The following is a 23,981-nucleotide window of genomic DNA, read 5'->3' as shown; positions in this document are numbered from 1 at the left end:
CCAGAGGAAGACAAAGAATGTTCTCCATTGTCACACTGTCTGCCTTATTCCCTTGAACTTAGAGCTCCCATATCCTTTTCCCCAAGCAATCCTACTTTCTTTATCCTGTTCAGCACTGCCATTGCAGGCACATGTGGCCATGTCTGGCATTTTAACGTGGGTGCTCTTACCCGCCTAGCCTTCTCTCCAGCCCCATGCCGTTTGTTTTGGCTAGCCTACCCACTGTTGAAGAACCATGCTTGCCAGCCGCAAGAGCTCCAAATATATGGCAAATGCATGAAGATCAGTGATACAGTCGTGGAGGTAAAAGCTGTGTTGAGGGGAAGAAAGACACAATCCATGATCCATGAGAGCATTAGAAGACCAGCTGAATCCCCAGGCTTCAGGCCCTTTCACCAAGTCGTTATAGTTGGCGTGGGTATGACCTGTGATCTCAGGTCACACTTGCTCACTGACACAGGTCTCACGTGTCCCTGTCGTCAAGCGACACAAACTGCACTGTGTAAGTGTAAAGGATCAGTATTATTTACTTTAGAATAGCAGAAGATGACCTTGAGAAAGTAACACCCACTTGTAGACTAAACAAAGTTCTTCAGTCATCTTCCTCTCTTCCTGAGAAGGGTCTAGCTGGGCCAAACTGTTCCACAGACAGAACGTGCAGAGGCCTTTGCATTCAGCGGTTTCCCATTTTCATAAGAGCCTTGAGTTGAATGTTTCTCTGGGCAACTAAACCTTGGCTCCACAGCCCTGTTCTGAGAGTGACATCTGGCACTGGGCTGATGTAACTGAGTCTGAGGTTTGCTCTTCACAGAATGTGCTTTCTAGGCAGCTTCTGTGGCTCTGCCATGACCACATGCTGCTGCTGCTTTTTCTGCCTTCCAACTCCACATGTGACACTAAGGCGTTCTGACACCTGCCATTTGGAACCTGTACTTAACTGGGAAATGTCAGGATTTTCAGATAAGATGAAGACAGATATAACTGATCCTTCTCCCCTGCCTGAAGGAGGCTGAGGGCATTTGTCTGTGAATGAATTGCTGAGTGGTGCAGTTCCCTTATTTTGGGGAGAGATTATAGAGCATTTGTGTTCAAGATTTCAGTGTGTTTATATGTTCTTATTCTCTCTTAGACCTCTTTGGTATGACAGTAAGGTGCTGTTTGGATAAGGAAATGCTCTACTAATCTTTTCTGGATTTCATTAGGTAACGGCAAGAGTTCAGACAGGAGTTCCCTTCCTTACTCCCTGTGCATATCAGAAGCCCCAGTGGGAAGTTGCAGCTTTGGGAGCTGGATTACCGCTGAGGTCTGATTACACATATGTACCTGGCGCCCTTCATATCTGCAGTCACAGAAACAAGAGCTCCTGTTCCAGATCTCCTCCCATCTCTTAGCATGTTAGGACCACAGAATAGTTTGTTGAGTAAGGCAGGAAAAGTGATAACTTAGTCAGGTTGTTCCTCAGAGTTACTGATGTTTCACTGATTGAAGAGAGGAATTGAACGCTGGCATCAAAGTGAGAGTCTGGAGGACTGTTGGGGCTGTTACTTTTGGTAGTAGTAGTAGCAGCAGCAATAGTAGTTTATTCTTACCTTGCAAACGTAGGAGTGCATTATAATATCTATATGCAGGTGAGTAAGCTATTTCCTAAGTTACATTTACCTTGACTCTCAAGTCTAACTTAATCACAGTCTAACTCAGAGTAATTTGGGAAAGACACTCCTATGACTTTAGTCTTTCAATAATAATAATAAAAAACTATAAAAAGTTGAGAAGTGCTCTAAACACTGTGTTATTGAGATCCAGAGCACGGATAATACTAAAAGTGGCAAACTATTGCCCTTTGGAAATCTGCCTCTCAAGTGACTTTGAGTGGCACAGTGGGAAAGGGAGAATGAATATTGGTCAACAGGCCTGTTCACTATAGTGCAATGATGGATGGAATATAAAACCCATTGGTAGCAACCAGAAAGGAGGTGAAATAGCATGAGGACAAAAGATTCATATGTTAATAAAATCCATGAAGTAGAACATACAGATTTGAAAATATTTTACAGTGGAAGCCTTGTAATAAAATCTTCAGTAATAAAACCGTGCTCTGTTCTAGGTAGAACTGAATTATATGAAGAAATCTTTTAAAATCTTCTTTCTTCATCTTTTAATTGAATCTTTCCTAGTGTAATAGCTTCTACAGAATTCAGAATATGTGTCTTAGGTAATAGCTAAGCATTTATAGCGTCTTCATCTTAGGATTTACATTTTTGGTATAAATAAATGATCAATGAGTAAACATTATTTTGGGTTTCACCTTGAGGGTTAAAAAATCCCTCTTAATATGGCTCCTACTTGAGTCAAGTACATCTTAAAACGTTTTGTATATTTGCAAGTTAGGGTTGTAGACAAGACTGAACTCCGGTTGTTATTGTTTCCTCTTAATTTAAAGTCCAACAAACTTTCAATAAAGAATTGTTGGCATGTAAATTATTTCTTTAAAAGCCCCAAAGTGAAGAAAAGCAATTTAATTAAACAACAACAATCACACATAACCCACCATAAGGTTAACCAAATATACCCTTTAGAAAATAGGTTATTTGTAATCTCTATGTTGTGTATTGTCTTTCTTCCTAGTAATCTACAGAGTAGATAGAAGCACACCTTAACTAAGCATAGTGTCAGCCATTGGACTGACCGGTTATTGGCTTAGAAGTCCGTAGTTTTCATTGTCAGCATTGTCTTCAAAGTTTAAAATACTCGCTGAAGGTGAATTTATCATGTAGTTAAAACCAGTTTCAGGTTTGATCCTCTCTTCTTCCTACAAAGGTTCATTAAGATGATAGCTGCAATAATATCATTGTTAGCTTTAGCTGTAAATGTCACATGCCCAGGAAGGGGGGATTCAGCTGAAGAATTGCCTACATCCTATTGGTCTGTGGGTACATTGTCTCCATTGCTAATTGACGAAGGATGGGTCAGTGCACTGTGGGCAGTTTCATCCCTAGGCAGGCGGGCTTGGGCTGTGTAAGAAAAATAACTGAACAAACCAGAGGCAGCACACCTCTAAATGGTGTTCCTCCTTAGTTTCTTCATGTTCCTGCCTCCAGGTTCCTTCCTTGGCTTCCCTCACTGATGGGCTATAGTCTCCAAGCTAAAATAAACCCTTTCCTCCCCAAGTTGATTTTGGCTGTGGTGTTTATTACACCACAGCAGCAGAAAAGCAAACTCCATGAAGAGGCTTTGTTAAGACAAAATGGGAACGATACTGTAAATAATGTGTTTGCATGGTGCATGCATGCTTGTGACTACAGCAGAGCATGAACTTTCACATTTTCCCAGGACTGGGGCTTTCTTTTATATTTTTAAAACTATAGACTAATATTTGTCAAAGTGTAGTCCCAGACTTCATTAAACTTAAAAACTTAAAATACCTTTTTAAAAAAGTAATACTTGGTTTAAATAATTGAAAATTGTATATCTGTTAAATGACATGTATTAAGAATATTTATAGAACATTTGAAACGGACTAATTTTAGCAAGCAAACCAATTCAAAATGAGCAACAAATTTTCCCAATAGTCCCGGGAATGAACCCAAGGCCTTGTGCTCCTAGACAAGTTCTTTGCCACTCAGTTGCATCCCAGCTCTCTTTTCTCTTTCTATTCAGATACATACAAAGCCTCTCTAAGCTGCCAGGCTTGCCTTGTACACACTGTGTTACCAGCCTTTAACTTGTGATCCTCCTGTTCAGCCTCACAAGTAGTTGGGATTACAGATTTGCTGTGCTAATCTGTGTGTTTTACTGAAGAAGAAAGAAAAGGTTAATAATACTATTTTGTAGCCAACAGAGTAGTTTTAGTTTAAAAAAATCCCAAACAAAATCAAACAAAACAAACCATAAATAAATAAATAAATGAAACAAGTATTACCAAGGGTATGAACAAACTGGACTCCTTCAATGATTGTACCCAGGTGACTTCTTGAAAAGCCAACTGAAGCTTACAGCCCAATGTTTCTACTCTTGAGAAATATATTCAAGAGTATGAAAGTGTTTGTGGTGACAGTATTCATAAAACCAAAAAAGCAGGACCAGTCAACCTCAGAATGGATAAAAAAAAAAAAAAAGTACTCCTGTCAATGAAACATTATTCATAAGTAAGAGGAGACACTAGAACATGCAAATTGAAGACCAAGTATTATATGCTTCCATTGATATGAAGTTTGCAAAAAGGAAGCATGTAGACAGGGTATACTGATAGGTACCTGGGGCTGCCAAATGAGAAATGAATCCACACATAACTAAAGAGCAATTGTTTGAGATAGAAGCATTCTGATGGGCAAGTTTTATGAAATGGAAATTATACTTCCATGTGATGGATTAATTGATGAATGCCACCCATATTCTCTGGCATTTGAACACTTGGTCCTCATTGGTGACACTGTTTGCCAGGGGTGGCGGGCTTAGGAGGTGTGGCCTTGCTGGAGGAAGTATATCAGTGAAGGTGGGCTTCGCACCATTTCCATGGCCTTGCTGGAGGAAGTATATCAGTAAAGGTGGGCTTCGCACCATTTCCACTCTGCCCTCTCTGCGTTCTGCTGTGGTTTAAGATGCGAGTCCCCAGCTTCATGCTTCTAGCGCTGCTCCTCCATTTGGCCATCATGAACTCTTCTGAAGCCATAAACCTAAGGAAGCTTTTTCTTGTGTAAGTTGCCTTGGTTGTGGTGTCTTATCACAGGATTAGAAAACTATTATGTTTAATAAAGCCTTAAAATGAAAAATGTGTTCCCAGGACCTGTAGCACCAGCATGGCCAACGGACTTGCTAGCAGTGCAGAGGGTGGGTCCCAGCCATTTGTGTTTCAGCAGGCCTTCCAGCTGATTCTGACGCAGGCTGAAGTCTGAGAATTGCTGCTCTAGCATCAAGATGTGGGCAGTGTTGTCTAGTTTCTGTGCGTTCAGCCTGCCCTGTTCTGTAACTGCGAGAAAGGTTTAAATTAAGGGCTGTTCTAGTAGAGTTAAAGGAAATTACAGGGCAATGTGAGTAAAAATAAACTTCTCTCATGTTCTTGATATGTTCCCCCAAGAAGCTTTATGATTGTAATGTTTGTGTAGCACATGTTAGTAAATTCCTGTGCTCTTTTAGGCTCGTCTTTGTTAACGAACATAATATAAACAGGTTCATTTGCCATAACAACAGTGGAAGTTTAGATCCTTGAAAGGAATTATTTCTCCTAAATATTTACACAGTGTAATGTAGCCAAGCTAGAAGTGTGCAGTGATCCTGGAAACGTGAAGATCTTGCTATTGATAAAGATAAGTGGAGCAGCTGGTGGGCTGGGCCTCCATTCTCTCTTCCCTTCAGTCTGAGGCTGTTTCAAAACTCCACTTACAAAGAAGTTTGATCTGCAGTAGATCTTACACATGGCATGTGCTATGGGGGCTCTTTGCAGCATTGGCTGGGGAACCAGAAGGGCCTGGAGATCCAACCTGGATGCTCTTGGAGGGCAGTAGGTTGGATTTTTTTTACTTGCAGTATTGCTTATCTTGGGGCTTCGCAATGTTCACCTGTGACCTCGCTAACCTTTTGTGGGGAAGTAGAAATGTTAGATAGGATAAAACAGCTTTAAAAGAGGGGAGCAAAGGAGATGTGGGAGCCAGAGCATGGAAATAGTAAACTCAGGTCACTTGTCTGTGAAATCATGATTGTGAACACTTCCAGTTAGGAAAGTGTTAAAGAGTGTGGCGCAACCATTGTTACCTCGAAAACTTCATTAACTGCAAGTGAAAGATCGGGGTTATTATTTATTGCAAACCCTTTTTTTCTATCTCCCACTATATCTCTCTTTTCAAGTGCCCCCTTTCATGTGTTTTATTCTTCAGACATAGCTTCAGTTATGGCCCAGGCTGCCTCGTCCTCACTCTTGGTTGCCCACCTCAGCGTCCCCAGTGCTGCGCTTGCTGCATGAGTGTACACTCGCCCTCTGACTGTGTCTCTCCCAGTCGTTTGTTTAGGGGTTGCTTTTCTTGTTTTAGTCAGAGCCTTAACTCCATAGCATTAGGTTATTGAGCTCTTATTTGAGTGATAGAGTATTATGTTCTCTCTGTTTGTCTAAGATTTTGATTTTTTAAAAAATCTGGATACTCAATAAAGAACATTTTGGAATAAGTTTCATTGAGAATGACTATAGCAGTCTGATTTCATATGCTTATTAGTAGACAAATTCCCACTGATGTTATAAATGGTAAATACTGATTGTCAGGTTGTCAGGATCTAGAGTCACCTTGGAGGGTAGCCTCTGGCATGCCTGTGAGGGATTATTTTACCAGGGGTAGCCTGTGGCATGCCTGTAAAAAGATTATTTTACCAAGGGTAGACTCTGACTCAAGGGATTATCTATGATGGTTTCTCTTAGTTGGGTTAATTGATACGGGAAAACCACACCTAACAATGGGTAGCACCATTCCCTGGACTCGGGTTTAGGACTCCATAGAAGCGAGCAGGGAATGTGTACCCTTCCTTCTCTGGCTCCAGACTGCTGCTACAATGCAGCTGACTACTTAAGCTGCCTCTAGTTCCTGCTGCCAGGATTTGCTCCTTCCTGAGGGGCTGCATCCCCAAGCCGAGAACCAAAACAAACTCTTTAACTGCTTTTGACGGGGTGTTTTGTCACAATAACAAGCAAATTAGCCAAGGCATATATTTAAGATTAAAAAATAGAATGAATGAAGCAGACTTCCCTTCATTAAAAAAAATTGTCATTCTCAGTGAACATTCAGAGTCATCTCTGTAAATTAAAATCCAATCAGAATAAGAAAATGCGGCTAATCTTTATTAAGAGTAGGTATAAATTGAGTGCATATGAATTTACTGTTTCTGAGTTAACTGTAAATCAAGAGGGTCAGCATACTTTTGGATGTGGGGAGGACTTTCACAGAAGTCAAGAACATTTCAATGATAGGGTGAGAACATTCTGAAGCCTTCAGAGCTTCCTGCCCTCTGAGTTTTTGTATGGTGTCCATGATGACCCTGGAGCTATGTAGTTCTGCTACAGTTTCTCCAAAGATAACTAAGCTGCTTTTCCTGTCCCACATTCATCAGGGCCTTTGCTTAGCCTGATAGCTGGTCCTGTGACTTGCTGAGTGGTGCCATGTATTTTTGTATAGCAATTTTATGTTGGTATATCATACAGATTGGGGTTGGGTGAAATATTTTTGAAAATGAAAGATGATGATGAAAGTATTGGAAAAAGAATTGCCATACTTATTGTGGACGGTACACATAAGAAACAGAAGTACTGTGTTTCTGCCGTCCGTCTGCAACTGCTGGTACCTCAGAGGAGGATCTCAACTTAGCAATAGGGACAAGCTCTCCACCTCCTTAGTCTTTCAGTTCTGGTGGTTTGCTCCCCAACTGGCATTTGGTCTCAGTCTTTGGCCCACGAGTAGGAGTAGGTGTTTAACACTTTGTGAGGTGTCGGTGCAGTTGCTTCTGTGAACAGAAACAGGCTGTACAGGAGAGTCAGTCTTTATGTGAATGCAGGGTTTTTGTTTGATTCTTTTAAAAAAAATAGATTTTATTTTTATTCATGTGTGTTGGTGTAGTGTCCATACCATGCAAAAGTGCCTATAAGCCAGAAGAGGCTATCAGATTCCCTGGAGCATTGTGAGCTGTCTGATGTAGGCACTGCGAACTGACCTCTTCTACCTGCTGAACCATTTCTCTGAGCCCTATAGAGACAGTCTCATGAGGCTTAGACGGCTCTGGTTCACCATGGTAGCAAGGCTAAAGCTTCAGCTCCTGTGCCTCTTGTACCCACCTCCCAAGTGTTGGAATGACAGGCTTGAGCACAGTACCTAGCTTTTCTGGTTTATTCTATTTTAGTGGATGTTTTGTTTGTGAATAGTGGGAGAAGATTGGTTGCTAGTGCTCCGAGGAACTCAAACTCCACGGAACTCAAACTCCACATTCAAGTTCTGCTTGGTAGTTGTTAAATTAATTGTGATCTGCCTTCCTTAGGCTTCTTGCCTAGAAAGTATGCTTTTCATTCACTGTGCAGTGAGACACTGCAGGAGAATAAGGCAGAGCTCAGTTGTGTTGAAATTGCTCTGTAGGCAATTGATAGGCTATCCATCTGGGAGTACATGGAGGTCTCATGGCTGGTAGACTCTAAATCCACCCAGACTTACTGTGGGCCCTCTGTATGGTAACTGTACCGTTGCTAATGCTGGTCTCAGGAAAATGTCCTTGTTTGAAATACTGCTAAAGACTTTGGTAACTGAAGAGGTGCCCCTGGCTTGCCCACCACCAGATGGTGCTAGTGTTACACACCTAAAGACAAAGGCAGCCCTGCCGTGCTGTTGAAATGTGACGATAAGGTGTGGAGATAAGATGTATTTTCTTTCCTTTTCTACCCTTGCTGCTTTCTTCACACACATGTCTTCCTGGTGTGCTTCTGAATGGATATTCGTTTTTAATATTGTAAGCAGTGAGAAGGATAAGATGTGATGGAAACTTAGGTCTGTATAACTTGTCCTTGCTGTTAAAGTCTTCTTCATGCATTTGCTTCCCACCTGGCCTGTGTGTAAAACTGACAATATGAGTTTTCTGCTCAGTTACCTTCCTTTTATGCAACCATTAAAATATCATGTTTACAATAATCTAAAGGTGATGTTCAGAGGTTATTACCAACAAAATATTGTCTATCCAGATTTAAGTTGAAGTAGAATATTTTAAAACCTGGCAGTTTTTAAAAATATTATCCATAATAGCAGATTTCCTTATCACTTAGAAATTATACTTAAATTTTAAGCTTTTTTTAAAAATTACATATTAAATATTACTGGGCTATTGCAGAAAATAAAAGAAATAATTTCTGTTTAGGTACTACTCACATAGTACATGAAGCTTTTTTTTTTGTTTATACATATACTTTAAAGCTCAATTTTTTTATGGCCATACAGTTTTTTTTGTTAGTTTTTCATTTAATAATTTATCATAAATATTTTACATGAAGTCTAATCTTTTAGACAATAATTTTGATTAACAACTTAATTTGCTATTCATTGAACCCTTTAAATGAGAAGCATTTTGATTTTCATTTAGTTTTGGTTGCTTTTAGACTATGAACAGTGCTGTTTAATTTTTTTGTGTTTCTTAATCTGTTTCATATAAATTCTAAAATTATTGCTAAGTCAAGAAGAAAGGATAGTTTTTATAACTTTAGCTCAAGTTTTTATCACCAAGCTTTATAGTTAAATGTCCTTACCAGTGTTTGAGTTTTTCTCCCATTATCTTCCTGATCATAAACAGATTGCCTGTGTTTGTTTGTTTGTTTGTTTGTTTGGGGTTTGAGAGAGAATCTCCCTACATAGCCTAGACTGACTTGTGGTCTTCCTCCTCAGCCTCCCCTGTGCTGAAATTATAGGTGTGTGCTACCATGTCCAACTAAGTTGCCTTTGTGTTCAAAATGACAAACTAGTGATCTAGAGCTCTCCGAAATGGTAAGCTCCAGTAAGTAAAGGGGTTTAAAGGAGCTTGGCTGTATTCCTTAAGCATCAAGTCCTGGAGCGCTTCTGTTTGTGCAGCTTGAGTTTTGGGTTTATTACCTGTTTTTAAAATAGAAGCCACTATCCATCCATTCATACTTCATAGTAGACTACTTCATGGCCAGAGCAAGGAATCAATTTGTTGTTAGTATTTTTTAGCGATAATAATAAAATAAATAGAATAGAATTAAGATAAAATAAAAACTACCAGAGTGACGTTGGATCAGATAGACAAACAGCGGGAAAAGAGCCCAAGAGAAGGCACAAAATCAGAGACCTTGTGTTTCCTAGGACTGAGATTCATGGACGCATTCAGTTTCTCTTTGGATGCTTCCAGTCTCTGTTTTGAAGACTTGAGTGAAATGCTAGCTTTTCAGCATGGCAGAGGTATGATACAAAAAGAAGGAACCACAGTCATGGGACCAATTAGAAACACAGCACTCTGTATTAACGGAGTAATCATGCCTTGGCTGATTTTTTTTTTTTTTGTAAGCTCAGTAACTACATTTTTAATTTAAGCAAATTACTTTTGAATTAAATTCTTCCACTAACATAAGAAAGCAAGTGATTTATTTTAAACATCAGAGGAAGCAGCAAAGCTATTTTCATATTTGGAAAATGGGGAAAGAGGAAGAAATTCATGCCGAGGCTTCGTGTAGCTCTCTAATGGATGTGAAAACTGTTAGTAGCTCCAGGAAAAACTAACAACCCAAGCTTTCCTTATGAAGAAGATCTCACTTTTTCATCTTGGGTCTGTAAAGAAGAAAGCAAAAGGCACCACGTTCTCTTACGATCTGAGTCACTAAGACATGTGCTCTCAAGATTTTATCAAAACAGTCCGTCATGTTAGAGCCGAGAGGTTTCAATTCTGAAACTGAAGTAACTCTTTAAGAAAAGAATCAGCTGCTGATTTATGATCTATTTTATATAAACACCATCATTGAATTTTACTAGAGGAATCAAAAAATACAGTATTATTACGTAGAGTTTTGGGAGAAGTTTTTTAGTGAATTGAACGTAATTGTTTCTATATTGTAGATGTCTGACTTTTTAGGTTGTGAAGGTATGGCTTGATTTTTAAAAAAAATTAAAAGACACAGAAGACCCCAAAATAGGGTTTAGGTAAAATATTTCTAAAATGGCCTATTTAATTCTAGAGAATCATCATAATAGCATGCTGTTCTGGGGAAATGTAACTCCACGTTAGCTTCTAAAATATTCCTTTGTGTATTACAAGCTCAAGATGTCAAATGTCTCCATTTAGGTGCTTGTCTTAGCTGTATATTTCAAAGGATCTTCACTGTGAGATTCTTAAAGTGTTAGTTCATGTGCAACTTCTTCTCCTAAAATACTCCACATAGTAAGTTTCTGTTACTCCTGTTGACTTTATGGTCAAATATATAAACTAATCAAATTGCTATGATTTTAATACTGGTTTATGCTGGAGAGAAACTTACTTTTTAAGTAAAATTCTCAGTACATACTTACACATGATACTTTTACAAAGTTCAATGTTATTTTCTTCATATTTCTGAATTTGACAGACCATTGGGATAATTCCCTATAGTTGACTGGGAGACGGAATTTAAACAGGATGTCTGATAAATCTGACACGCATTCTGTTGTTGAGTGTGTGCCCTTGAACTTGAAACAGGAATGAAACAGTGGGAGAGGGAAATTATAGCTTTTGTTCTCAGCAAATTCTCTTGGAAAAATTATCACCACTCTGATTTGTTTTGATTTTTTTTTTTTTTTTTGCTTTTTTCGAGACAGGGTTTCTCTGTGGTTTTGGAGTCTGTCCTGGAACTAGTTCTTGTAGACCAGGCTGATCTCGAACTCACAGAGATCCGCCTGCCTCTGCCTCCCGAGTGCTGGGATTAAAGGCGTGCGCCACCACCGCCCGGCAAAATATTTATTTATTTTGTATACAATATTCTGTCTGTGTGTATGCCTGAAGGCCAGAAGAGGGCACCAGACCCCATTACAGATGGTTGTGAGCCACCATGTGGTTGCTGGGAATTGAACTCAGGACCTTTGGAAGAGCAGGCAATGCTCTTAACCTCTGAGCCATCTCTCCAGCCCCTTCTGATTTGTTTTGATCTTAGACACATACACATCTTAGGTGTGTATATGTTTTATATTGGAATAATCAGTGTTGTAAGTTTCTCTTTGTCTAGATTATTTAGCTTTATGATCCATAATTAGTACTTAACTGTTTATTGGGCCCATTCAGTAAGTATGACACATGAAAATTTCTACATTTTGTATTGATTTAATATTAATGTTAATTGAAAATCTTTGGGTGCAGTGTGTCACATCTGTTTTGTATTCCTCTGTTTAAAAGAAGTGGCAGTATGGAATTTGGAGGAATATTTATTATCTGAGTACTTTTCTTTACAACTGTTTCCCCTCAGTTTGTTGAGAATTATAACCTTCAAGAGACAGTGAATCATTTGGTAAATTTTCAGGTACCGTACTAGTAAAGGCCACAGTTAATTAAAATTTTAATTTACCATTTAAGTTCCCTACACTTAAATAGTTATAACTTTGGAAATTTCTGGAAATGATATAAAGTACATTTGTAGAAAGATTTTTTTAAAAATATTTTCTTTTAATAATGGGTTCAGGCTGCAGCCCATCAATAGTTAAAATTTTTTAGAAAGGACTTCATTAGGATAGTTTGGTTTGTGTTGAAATGGTGCTTTCCATAGCTGGCCCCTGAGTAGTGTCCTCTTGTGGTAGTTTTACCCATTTTTCTAGGGCAAAGTATGCATAAACACAAGCATTTCAAATGTAACTTTCACTAAAATACTGCTCACTGTGTGGTCATTCAGTTACGAATGGCTGTAATGAACGTGACGTCCCTCCTAATGTGTGTGACATTAGCTTCATCTTTCTGGGCCACACCAAGATCCTTCAGTTCATGGGGCTTACATTTCTAAGTTTTATTTATTATTATCGTGAGAACATGCAGGCACGTGTGCCTTGGCTCGCTAGTGAAGGTCAGAGTCGGTTTTTCAGGGGCCACTTCTTTCCTTTTTCTCTGTGAGTTCTGGCAGTTGAGTTCGTCGAACTCAGTTTGGTCTTCAAGCTTGGTGACAAACGCTTTTATCTGCCGACCTACTTCACCGGCCTGTGTTTTCTTCACTTTATTTAATGTTGCATTTTATCTTTAATCAGTATGCAGCAGAAGATGAGGATAATCTAGATCTTACGTTGGAGGGAAAAAACACAATTTTCTCTTAGGTTAAACTTGCTCAAGCTAAGGAATTTCATTGATCTTGGACATGGTTTAAGTTCTAAAGAAAACAAACTCAGTTTTTGTTTGGGTTCTAGGTGAAGATGTAGCATACCTAGATGAAGGTATGAGTTCTTAGGGACCTGTTGTTAAGACAGTGGATCTTAGGAAAGGTGCTGACAGAGCTGGACTCTCATGTCAATGAGAGTAGTATAGTCCCCTCAGCTGTGGGGGTGCAGAGCTCAGCCTTGGCGACCAGGCAGGGTAGGATACAGACCCAGCATGGTTGCTCTCTGGCTCCTCAGCAGTGACCATGAGCACATTGCCTACCTATAAATAGGACCTGACTCACTAAGCTTATTTCTGTGGAGGACTTGGTTTTGTGCTTCAGAAAATGTTTGCTCTGCTACCATTTACACTATCCTCGTGGTGGTGTTCCTAAGGAACGAACATCAGCCATGCTTTCCAACAGCAGTGCTTCTGTTTCCTGTCTTCAGACTCTCAAGAACAGTGGTTCTCAGCTTTCCTGATTCCTGTGGCCCTTAATACAGTTCCTCATGTTGTGCTTACCCTCAACCATAAAATCACTTCATTGCTACTTCATAACTGTAATTTTGCTACCATTATGATTCATAATGTAGGATGTCAGGAACTCTTAACCCTAACGGGGTCAAGACCCACAGGTTGAGAACTGCTGCTCTAGCATAATCTCAAGTGTTTCTGACTTACAGTTGTCACATTTCAATCTGGAGTTTTCCCTTTGATTTCTCAGTGTTTGATTAATAGCAAAGGGCAATATGTTAAAGATTATCAAAGTTTGTCTCAGGTGGTTGAAGTGGAATTTGAGGAACCCAGAATGAGAGAGGTCGCTAAAAGAAGAATAAATACACTGACATGATTCTCTCTGAATCCTCACATGTGGGTGGTCATGTGACACAGCTGAGGGTCTATTGGGTGCTGAAAAGTAAATAGTGTGTCTTTGCTTATATGTCTTAAACGAGAACTCCAATTTAAAATGTTTGGTCAAACACTGTACCAGTGGTGTCTGCGAGGTTGTTCTCTTTGTGGTGTATAATGTTTGGAGCCACAGGAGACAGAAGTGTGGTTTGTGTGGTGCACTGAGTGAGGAAATGATGAGCTGATGCCTGAGTGCCTGCCCGAAGTGAAAGCTTCAGGTTTGCTCAAAGAATGGTTCTGAACCTCCTGATAGGATGCTGACCCATCTGACCTTTCTCTTTCTTGTATGTTAACTAGAACCAGGTAATAACAATAGTGTTATGGCAGTGGCCTCTGCTGTGTGTCCACCCATGCACATAACTGCCATACCTATAATTGTATACTTCCCAAGATGCTTAGGGTGATTGATTCCAGTGGAATTCATAAATGTCAGTCAAGAGTGCTTCCCAAATACAGGAGCAGTAAGCCTGTGTTTTTGCTCTACAGAAAGGCAGATAAGCATATCTCAGTGCTACTTATATGGTGGAATAGTTGATATTGTAGTTTTTGTTTAGCTCTGCAGAGAGCACCTTGCCTTGGTATTTTCTTGTAATGCTTAGTTTCATTCACTTACTCTCTTTGACCAGATGGAACGTTTGGAAAATAATGTTCCCACTTTCTGTTTCCTCAGTATCGTCAGTGAAGCAGGGGCCTCCATCTATAGTGTCAGCCCGGAAGCCAACAAAGAGATGCCGGGGCTGGACCCCAACCTGAGGAGTGCAGGTGAGTAGACATGCTCCATGACACCGTGTGGAATTGTGATAGTCTGCATTTGCCTATGTGACAACCAAATACTTTACATAAAAGCAACGCCACATCTATAAGACTTGGCACATTCATGTGCGTTAAACTAATACTAGGAATTATGAAAAACATGAAGAATAGTGCTCTTATGTTTTTAAATACCTTGCAGTACTCTAGAATTAATGAAAATTTAACACAAAAGTCTTATTAAAATTAGATGCTAGAGTTCAGTAACCAAGAAAATATAATTACTATTAAGTAGTCAGTATTGCATTTTCTTGGCAGTAAGTAGCAGAAATATAAAAACATGCAGTTCCAATGTAAACATACATAGACTTTGTTTTACTGCAAAATGCTTGGCAACCGAATCTTCTCTCTTGGTCTCTGATTGAGCCTGTCATGGTAATGCATTACTTTAAAAAGCATGCCTTTCTTTTATTTGTACTTGGTTGCTTTGATGTCTACGATGTAGAATAGTTAAAATTTTGTAATTGAAAATTAAAATACTTTGAGACATCTAGGGAAAGTAATTGGTATAAATAAAATTTTAGAGTAATTTTCTGTGTAAAAGGGAATAACTATGTTACTTTCTTAAAAATTGATGTTTTAATTTTTGTCCTAAAATATTTTCACTGACTTTTAGTTTTTTAACTCTATATCTGGAAATATTTTTGCTTTGATCCAAAGTTTAATTTTTTTTTAATCTGAAAGACCCTGTTGTTTCTTTTTTTTTTTTTTTTTTTGATTTTTCGAGACAGGGTTTCTCTGTAGCTTTTGGTTCCTGTCCTGGAACTAGCTCTTGTAGACCAGGCTGGCCTCGAACTCACAGAGATCCACCTGCTTCTGCCTCCCGAGTGCTGGGATTAAAGGCATGCGCCACCACCGCCCGGCCCTGTTGTTTCTTTTAGATAACTGTTGAAATGACACAATTTCCTAGGTAAACTATCTTCTCAAATCTTGCTTCTTCTGTGATGGCTCCCCTATCACTGCAGCTCAACCTCCTTCCCATGTCTCACATGGAGCTTGCCTTGGAACAGTACTGTGGGTGACTGTGGTAGGAGTGGGAATAGCCATCAGTGAGGGAGGTGTGGTTCTTATCTCTCTTACTCAGGGTGCAGGAGACATTGCACCTGATTCTTCACCAAGATCCTTCCCACTTTACAGAAGAAAAAAAATTAAGGCTTTAGCCGGCATACATTTTGTGAGTGTGCTTGTAATATTTGTATGTAGAATGTCTGAATAGTTTTAAAAAGAAAGTAGAAGAACTCTAGAACTTGGCTTTATCTTTCAACAGAGTATTGGAAAGAATACCTTTGCCATAATTTCTGGGAGGAAATAGCTCCCTGGGCTTCCCCACTTCTCAAGAAACTGATGTTTTATCCTAACTACTGAGCTATGCAGGTGCACAAGTGTGCTAGAATTACAGGTGAAAACCATATTACAGTGTCCATTAATGCCTTCTGAAGAGAGAAGATTAGACAAAGATGACGCTCTCTGCCTGCTTCTATGACTCTGATGTGAGAGTGTAACCAGCTGTGTCTTCAGTCTGTAACTCACTGCAGATACACCTTCCTGCTAGCTCAGCTTGCATCTATGCGGAAAGTGATGAGATTTATTCCAACTCAAAGCATTTTATCAAGACACTTAAGTCTTCAAAGTATGTCCTTTAAGGAAATAGTCTAAGAAGCTTAGAGACTCCAGTCTTGGTTCCTAGGGCCCACTTCCTTTTCATGCCTCATTTTTGCCCAACATTTTGCTGTTTCCTGGTAATCTGCACCCAGGATGATTTCCTTTCAGACCTCTAACCACTTTTATACTTTAGATGTAGTTTCTGACCAGATTAAGATCAGTCAAGTTCAATCAAGTTCAGTCCCTATCATGGCACTGTTGATAGATGGTTGACCCTTACCTAGAGAATTGGGGCCTAGTCCTGGGTGTTTGAACCATAAAGCTATCACCTTCAGAATGGACAGACAGCTTTTCCTAAGAGGCCACACTGTTCTCTACCTCTTCAGCATGTGGTTTTTCTCTTTATTCCATGCCATAACCCATTCAGTTTCTACCAGAAGCCAAATTAGATGAGGCAAATCAATCTTAGCTTTTCTAACTCTACAACTGTGAATTGAATTTGAATGAGCTTTTTTTTTTAAATTAGTGACTCAGTGTCATGAATTTTGTTATAGCAACTGAAAACAGATTTATATAAACTTTCTATAAATTTACTGTGTTAGAATATAACAGAATTATAACAATTTTAAAAGTATTAAAATGTATCTGAAATAACCATCATAATGACATCCTTATCAGCGTATTGAAAACAGTTGTTCTTGTATTAAATGTTTATATCCCCCACAGTAAAGCAAATGAGAAGTATTAACATTCAGTTGATAGAACTAGTAGATTTCTGAATTAACACTGGAGAGTGAATATTGCCTTCTTTCTTTCCCTTATTTCTGAAATTCTTTTTAAAAAAAAAATGATAGAAACATGAACAGATAAAAACAAGGGCCAAAAAGAATGAGATGAGAGAGACGCAAGTTTTGAAACCTGAAACCAGATGAGACATAAGTGAGTGAGCCAGCTCCCACCATGTTGAATCTTAAGACAGCAGATAGCATACTAGAACACACACAGGCAGCTAACCAGAAGATTGTGGCACACCTACTGACTCAGGAGTGTTGTGGGCACTGTTGGAAGTATATTGGGAAGGGTCCAAAGGAAGAGGGTTGATTGAAAGTCTGTTTAAAAAGTGATGAGAACAGTTTAAACAGAAGTCCTACATGATTTGACAGTTGTGCTCCTTGGTATATACTCAAACATGGAAAAGAAGAACTCAAGCCATTACTTAAACACCTGTCACAGTAGCCGAAAGCTGGGAACAATCAGATGTCCACCAGCGAGGACTACATAAAGGAAATGCATTGTTTCCGCACAACCATAGAAAGGGTGAAGTACTAAGACATGCCATGCCATGAGTGGAACCTGAAAACATAAAGCTAAGTTAACAAAGAACCAGGGGGTGGGAGCCGATGCAAAGGCTATGAAGAGATGCAGCTTCCTGGATTGCTCCCCTTGGCTTGCTCGGTCTGCTTTCTTATAGAACCCAGGATCACCTCCCTAGAGTGGCACCATCTCCAGTGAACTGGGCCTTCTCATGTCAGTCATTAATCCAGAAAATGCCCTACAGTCCACTCTACTGGAGGCATTGTATTAAGTTGACAAAAAACTAACTAGGATACTTCCTAATGAGAAGGAAAGAGATAAAATGAGATGAATGTTTGACTTTAGAAACAAACACTTGTCTCATTATGGTTTCTATTCCTTTGATGAGACACCATGACCACAGCAACTCTTAAAAAGGAAAACATTTCATTGAGGCTGGCCCACAGTCCAGAGATTTAGTCTATTATCATCATGGAGGAAAGCGTGGTAGCACAAAGGCACACATGGTGCTGGCGAGGGAGCTGAGAGTTCTACATCTAGATCAGCAGGCAGCAGGAAGTAAGAGACACTGGGCCTGGCTTGGGCTTCTGAAACCCCAAAGCCCACCCCCATTAACACTCTTCCTCTAACAAGGCCACAGCTACTCCAACAAGCCACACTTCCCAATAGTGCCAATCTCTATTAACCTATGGGGGCCATTTTCATTCAAACCACCTCAACACTTCTGTTTACTATTATTAGATAATAAGACAAAGTTGAAAGACTGTTTACTAATTCAGTGGTTCTCAACCCTCCTAATGCTGTGACTCTTTAAATACATTTTTTCATCTTGTGGTGACTCCCAACATAATTTTTGTTGCTGCTTCATAACTGTAATTTTGCTGCTGTTATGAATCATAATGTAAATATCTGATATGAAGCTTTTGTGAAAAGGTCTTTGAACCCACAAAGGGATTGTGACCCACAGGTTGAGACCCACTACTCTAGTGCTTAACTTCGTCACAGTATCCCTTACTATCATCATTTATATCTTTTTATTGAATTTATAATAGTACTTCCCAATATTTTAAGTTTTCTCAGGCCTGTATTCATAAGAATTAGAGTAAATGTCTTTCCCTTCTAAGAGTGTCTTACAAATTAGATTAAATATAAAATTTTGTGAATGTTTGGTAAGAGCTGATAACAAAGTAGTTGAATAAAAATCATGATGTAGATGAAAGAATGTTTGAAGTTAATTTTTGTATAAATTCTTTCCATACAATATATTTTAATCATTTTTTTCCATCCCCCAATTCTTACAAAATCTTCTCCACCCTACCCACCTGTCTTCATGTTCTTTCTCTCTCTTTAAAAAAAAAAACAAAACAAACACAAACAAAAACAGAAAAGTTGTTTCCAAAACTGGAAATCAAAATAAGCAAAAGGTTTAAAAATGCTCAAAGCAAAATGGATATTTTAAAAAAAAGTCTACAAAGTAATGTTTGTTTTATTTTGACTAACTACTCCTGGGCTTGGGGGCCTGCTCTGAGGTGCAGTAAATATACCTAGTGAGATTCCTTTGGAAAAAACTGACTTTTCCTTTGACAGTGGGCATCAAATGAAGATAGCCTCTTGGTTAGAGGTCCATGTGCACTCCACCCCCTCTCAATGCTGAGCCCAATCTGGCTTGAACCTGTGCAAGTCTTGTGAGTGTTGGCACAATCTTTGTGAGTTTGTATGTATATCAGACCTGTTGTGTCTGGAAGATACTGTTTAAACTGTTTACTTGGAATAATTATCTCTGGCTCTTAACGTCTTTCTGCTTCCTCTTCCACATAGATTTCTGAGCCTTGAGTGGAGGGCTTTGATGAAGACATCCTATTTTGGACTAAGTGCTCCAAAGTCTCTCATTCTCTGCACATTGTCCAGTTGTGGGTCTTTATGTTAGCTTCTCTGATGAGAGTTGAGGAAGACACTGATCTATGGACATAGCAGTCTATCATTAGGGGTCATTTCATTGCCATATTCTTTTAGCAGAATAACAGTAGTAGGTTTTCCCTAGTTTCAGGTTCTTGGCTACAGGTATGGGTTCCATCTCATGGAGTGGGCTTTCAATTGAATCATAAAGTAGTTGGTTCCTCCTATAACTCTTGTGCAGCTGTCACACCAGTGCATCTTGTAGTCACATGACTGTGTTAGATGGTAGTGTCGGTAACTGAGAGATACTGATTAGTACCTTTCTTCTCTAGTAGCATGCAGGGTACCCTCCAGTCCCATTAACACTAGTCAGTAGGGGGGCAAGCTTTTAGTTAGACACCAGCTGGACTTCTCCATGTTAGATGACATAGGCAAGTGTTGTTTTCAGCAATAGGGCCTTACCATGGGGATGTGAAAGTACCCAATAGCCTGGGCAGTACCTGTGATGTCTGGAGGCTTTCATGGGACCCCTTTGGCCATGATTCAACAAGATGTAACCCTTTCCTGGCCCCAGAGTTTATCCTTGGTGGCAAAATAGGTCTTGTTAGCACATCAACTCCCCTATTGTTTGGTAACTCCGTTTAGATTGCTTCCTTATATGTATGTATTTTAGGACGCTTCTATAGCAGTAGGCTTCCGTACTTCAGGTTTCTTGGTGATGAATTGTGATGTGTGGAAAGGGGTGTGGTTAAGTGGGTAGATTCCAGAGCAGACTCAGTATACCCTACAGCCATATTTAAATCACCCAAATGTATTTACTAACCAGCATAGCATGGTTGCCTTTTAATATTCTAACATCCATTTATTATTAACATCCAATCTACTTTTAATAAGAATATTAGCTGTGTCATATTGGTAGCAATGTAAGATTATTTGAAGCAAATATCCCCATACTCTTTAAAGCAAGAAGCACCCTACTACCTAAGCTTTATTTAAAGAATGAAGAGATAATTGTATGAGAATAGGAGCAAAATGTTTTGTTTATTTTTCTTAATCTGTAGTCCTTTCTGTGTGTGTCTTGATAATGCCTGGGGTCTTAGCCAGGTGTGGTGGCTCATATCTACAATCTCAGCATTTAGGAGGCTGAGGCAGGAGGATTATCATGGCATATAGTAAGTTCCAGGCCAGTCAAGGCCACAGAAGGAGACCTTGACTCAATAATAATAAATAATGTCTGTAGTCCTGCTGATATAATTGGGTCTGAAATACTTCATTCATTCCCTTTTGCATAGGAAAAAGAGAGAACTTTGAAACTTAATGAAATTGGAGGTGGGCACTAGAGGGATAGGTTAAGTATTTGTATCATAAGGACATAACCTAAGTAATGATCTGAGTACTGTTTTTTACATTAAGTCATACTTGTTTTCTGATTCTGTTTTTTTTTTTTCTTCAGTTTCCATAGCAAGGCGTGTTCAAGATCCATTAGCTGAGCTAGTGAAAATTGAGCCGAAGCACATTGGAGTCGGAATGTACCAGGTAAAGCAATGTGGATCATTTAATTTTTGAAATTTGGCAATACAAAGAGTGTGCTTAAACCTGGCATTATATTTAACCATGACTGGAAGTAGATTTTTATTTTCAAAAGTTATACAGTTGATAAGAAGGTAATAAAAGTTTCAACTCTCAGGGAAAGAGACTACTTTCCTATTTTTTTCTTAATTATTTTGATCAGGTTTTAAAATTGTCCATAATCAGATTTAAAGACTTTGATAGCATTAAGCCAGGCATGGTGGTCTTTTTAACTCTGTCCTAAAAATGGAGGTACTGTGGACCATTGGGCTGTGTGGCTCTTTGTTTAAATCAGAATGAACTCTTGCTTGTTTCTGGTCTCCCAGGAGAAACCTCTGATATTTACTGTGACCTTTTCTGCATTCATTTCAATTTGGTCATTATTAGTTTTCTGTTTTGACCCAGAACAGTCTAAAGTCTTGCTCCAATAGTTGTTGCTCCAATGACATCATCATTGTGGTTTTTGTAGATACTGTATTTTCAAGTCTTGAAGTTGTATGTATGCACTGAATGATTGAGGACAGTAGTAAACCTTGGCAAGTTGGATCCTTGGTGACATAAGAATCATATAGAGAACTTACGGTACATGGAGTCCAGGAGACTCGTGTCAAAACTATTCTCCTTTTTGTTGAAATTCTTTCCTTCACTATTCCTATGATATGCACTTAAACTCCCAGCTACTCAGGAGGGTGAAGCAGGAAGAGTCCTTGCATTTATAAATTCAAGCCAAGCCTGGCCAGTGTGCAAGACTAAGTAGTCCTTGTTGTTTGGTTTGGCTTTTTGATACAGAGTCTTACTGTAGCCTAGGATGGCCTGGAAGTCTGTAAGTAGCCTAGGATGGTCTCTAAGTCATAGCAATCCTCCTACCTCAGTTTCTTAAGTGGTGGAAATATAGGCAATCCTCCTGGCAAGAAAGTACTTCTTAGATCTGAGATACAGTATTTTCCAGCCTAGTTTTCATGGAATTTAAGCGGTGCTGCATTGTACTTCTTTCCTAGAGAAGTATTATGTCAAGTCATGGCATCTGTGACTACCAGAGATGGAAGAAACTCTAGAAATCATTCAGTTCTACCCCATTACTTAACACTATAACACAACTAACATGCTGTGCCCCAGAATCAAACAGTGGCAGAATTTGGATTAACATGTCACGTGGATTATGATTCAACTGAGAGTATTAGCATTTTATGATAGCTGGTGGTAGAGTAACTATACTTTTTTAATACTTATTGTTGATTGAGTTGAGAGATGTCTTTGAGATTAGTTATACACTGGGATGTGTGTGTGGGTACATTTCCACAGAGGGCTAATAAAGGGGGGAAGTGTGTTCTTTTTGTGGGCGACACTACCTAGTAGACTAGAGAGCAGAGGAATGAACATAGAAAGGAAGGAGGCCAGACAGCAGGCATGCTTCTCCCTGCTTCCTGGCCACCGGGAGGTAGACCGCACTGCCTCACTATTCTTTCCCTGTCATGATGTACTGAAATTTCGGAAACGTTGAGCCAAATGAATCTCTTTCCTTAAGTAGTTTTGCTCAGGTTTTATTCACAGTAATAAAAGTCTAACAAAAGATGTTTAACTGGGTTTGTTTGTTTGGGGACGATAGTCATTAAGGGATCACTAGGAATACCTGGTATCTAAGGAGTACCACCTCGTGTTTTTGTAACATAAGCAGATGAAGTTTTGGAACACCTCAAGGTCAGAGAAAAGAGAGAAGTTTCAGATTTATGGAACCCAGGAAGCCTACCAAGTTTTTGACATTAAGGCTATCTTTAAGTCTTTAGTAGTAGAGGACTGACCTCCAGGTTGGAATTCAGACGTAGTCTTTAGTTTCAAAGAACCTTGAATTTATCCCAACAGCACTGAGAAATCACAGGCAAATTTTAATCAAGATAATGGTATGATTTGTTCAGTCTGGTAAGAACGAATGAGACAAGGAAAAGCAGGACAACTAATTAAAGTAGCTGATAACTGGCCCATGTGAGTGATGGTGCTCGGACAACACTGGTGGCAGTTAATATAGAAAGGAGTGTTTCATGGGGACTACGTGGTAGGTAGGGGAAGAGACATTGTTAGGGATTTGCTCAAAGAGGTGTACTGTTACATGTTTTATGCCTTGGTACAGAAACTTTATGGATAAAGATCATTAGTTCCACCTTGAACATGTTGGTTTGAGATGCCTAGGAGATATCCAAGTTGAGTCTACGTGTCTGAGACTAAGGGAAGTAGCCATGCTAATTCAGGGTGCACATAGTTGAACAGATACTGGAAGGCAGACTGACGCACTGAGTTATTTAACTGCACTATCACCCCAGTGTGTCGACACCGTACGTTCCAGGAGATGGCAGAAAAGACATATGCACGTGAGTCTGTACCCAGGGAAATGCGTATTTCTGTGAATAGCTGCAAAAATAAGGAGTCCCACCAGTGGGTGGAACTCAGGAATTTCTAAAAGATATTAAGCATGAATAATAGTGTATTTAATATAATAATAATAATAATAACAAATAGAAAAGGCCTGGTGGACCTATAGTCCAAAACACACACAAGTCATTAGTTAACACAAAAGCTTGAAGCCAGATGATATATTAGGGAAATTATTTACCATAAATTTATATGTATTGTATGATATTTACATATTTTATTGTTAAGAATTTAGATTATGTCTTTGTTGATTTGTAAGCATTTATGTGTTGGTTTATTTGAAACATTTACAGAAAATACATAAAGAGCCTGCCCATGGCATGTCATCATTAAAAAAAGTTCAGGCTTTTGAGCCACATAAACGTGCAAGTGCCTATTACCCCAGATACTTGGATAATTAATAAGAATTCAATACTTCCCTAAGTACCACACCAAGACCTTGTCTCAACTACAACAATAACAAAACTCACTAAGTTTTATTTACAGGAGAAATCACTCTTAATGTGATGTTTTCAAGTCACACAGAGCTGGTAGTGCAGCAGTAAACTGGGCTCAGAGTGCAGCTGTGAGCTCCTGTGGAAGAAGACAGCACCTGACAGGCTGGATAGGATGGGAGATTTTTCAGATTTTCTATA

At 39.2% G+C, this 23,981-nt stretch overlaps 1 protein-coding gene across 1 annotated transcript in view; it reads left to right on the top strand.

Moving 5' to 3' along the window:
• Positions 1-23,981, top strand: part of Srbd1 (S1 RNA binding domain 1) — a 177,796-nt gene that overhangs the window by 81,722 nt on the left and 72,093 nt on the right. The window contains exons 15-16 of the mRNA XM_041631103.1: positions 14,402-14,493; positions 20,807-20,889. Of these exons, the coding sequence (XP_041487037.1) occupies positions 14,402-14,493; positions 20,807-20,889 (175 nt within the window). The remainder of the gene's footprint in view (positions 1-14,401; positions 14,494-20,806; positions 20,890-23,981) is intronic.

Source organism: Microtus oregoni, unplaced genomic scaffold (genome assembly GCF_018167655.1).
Source record: "Microtus oregoni isolate MIOR12 unplaced genomic scaffold, Mior012 000036F_ref0000092, whole genome shotgun sequence".
Lineage (NCBI taxonomy): Eukaryota > Metazoa > Chordata > Mammalia > Rodentia > Cricetidae > Microtus > Microtus oregoni.
This window is presented reverse-complemented; position numbering and strand designations above follow the sequence as displayed.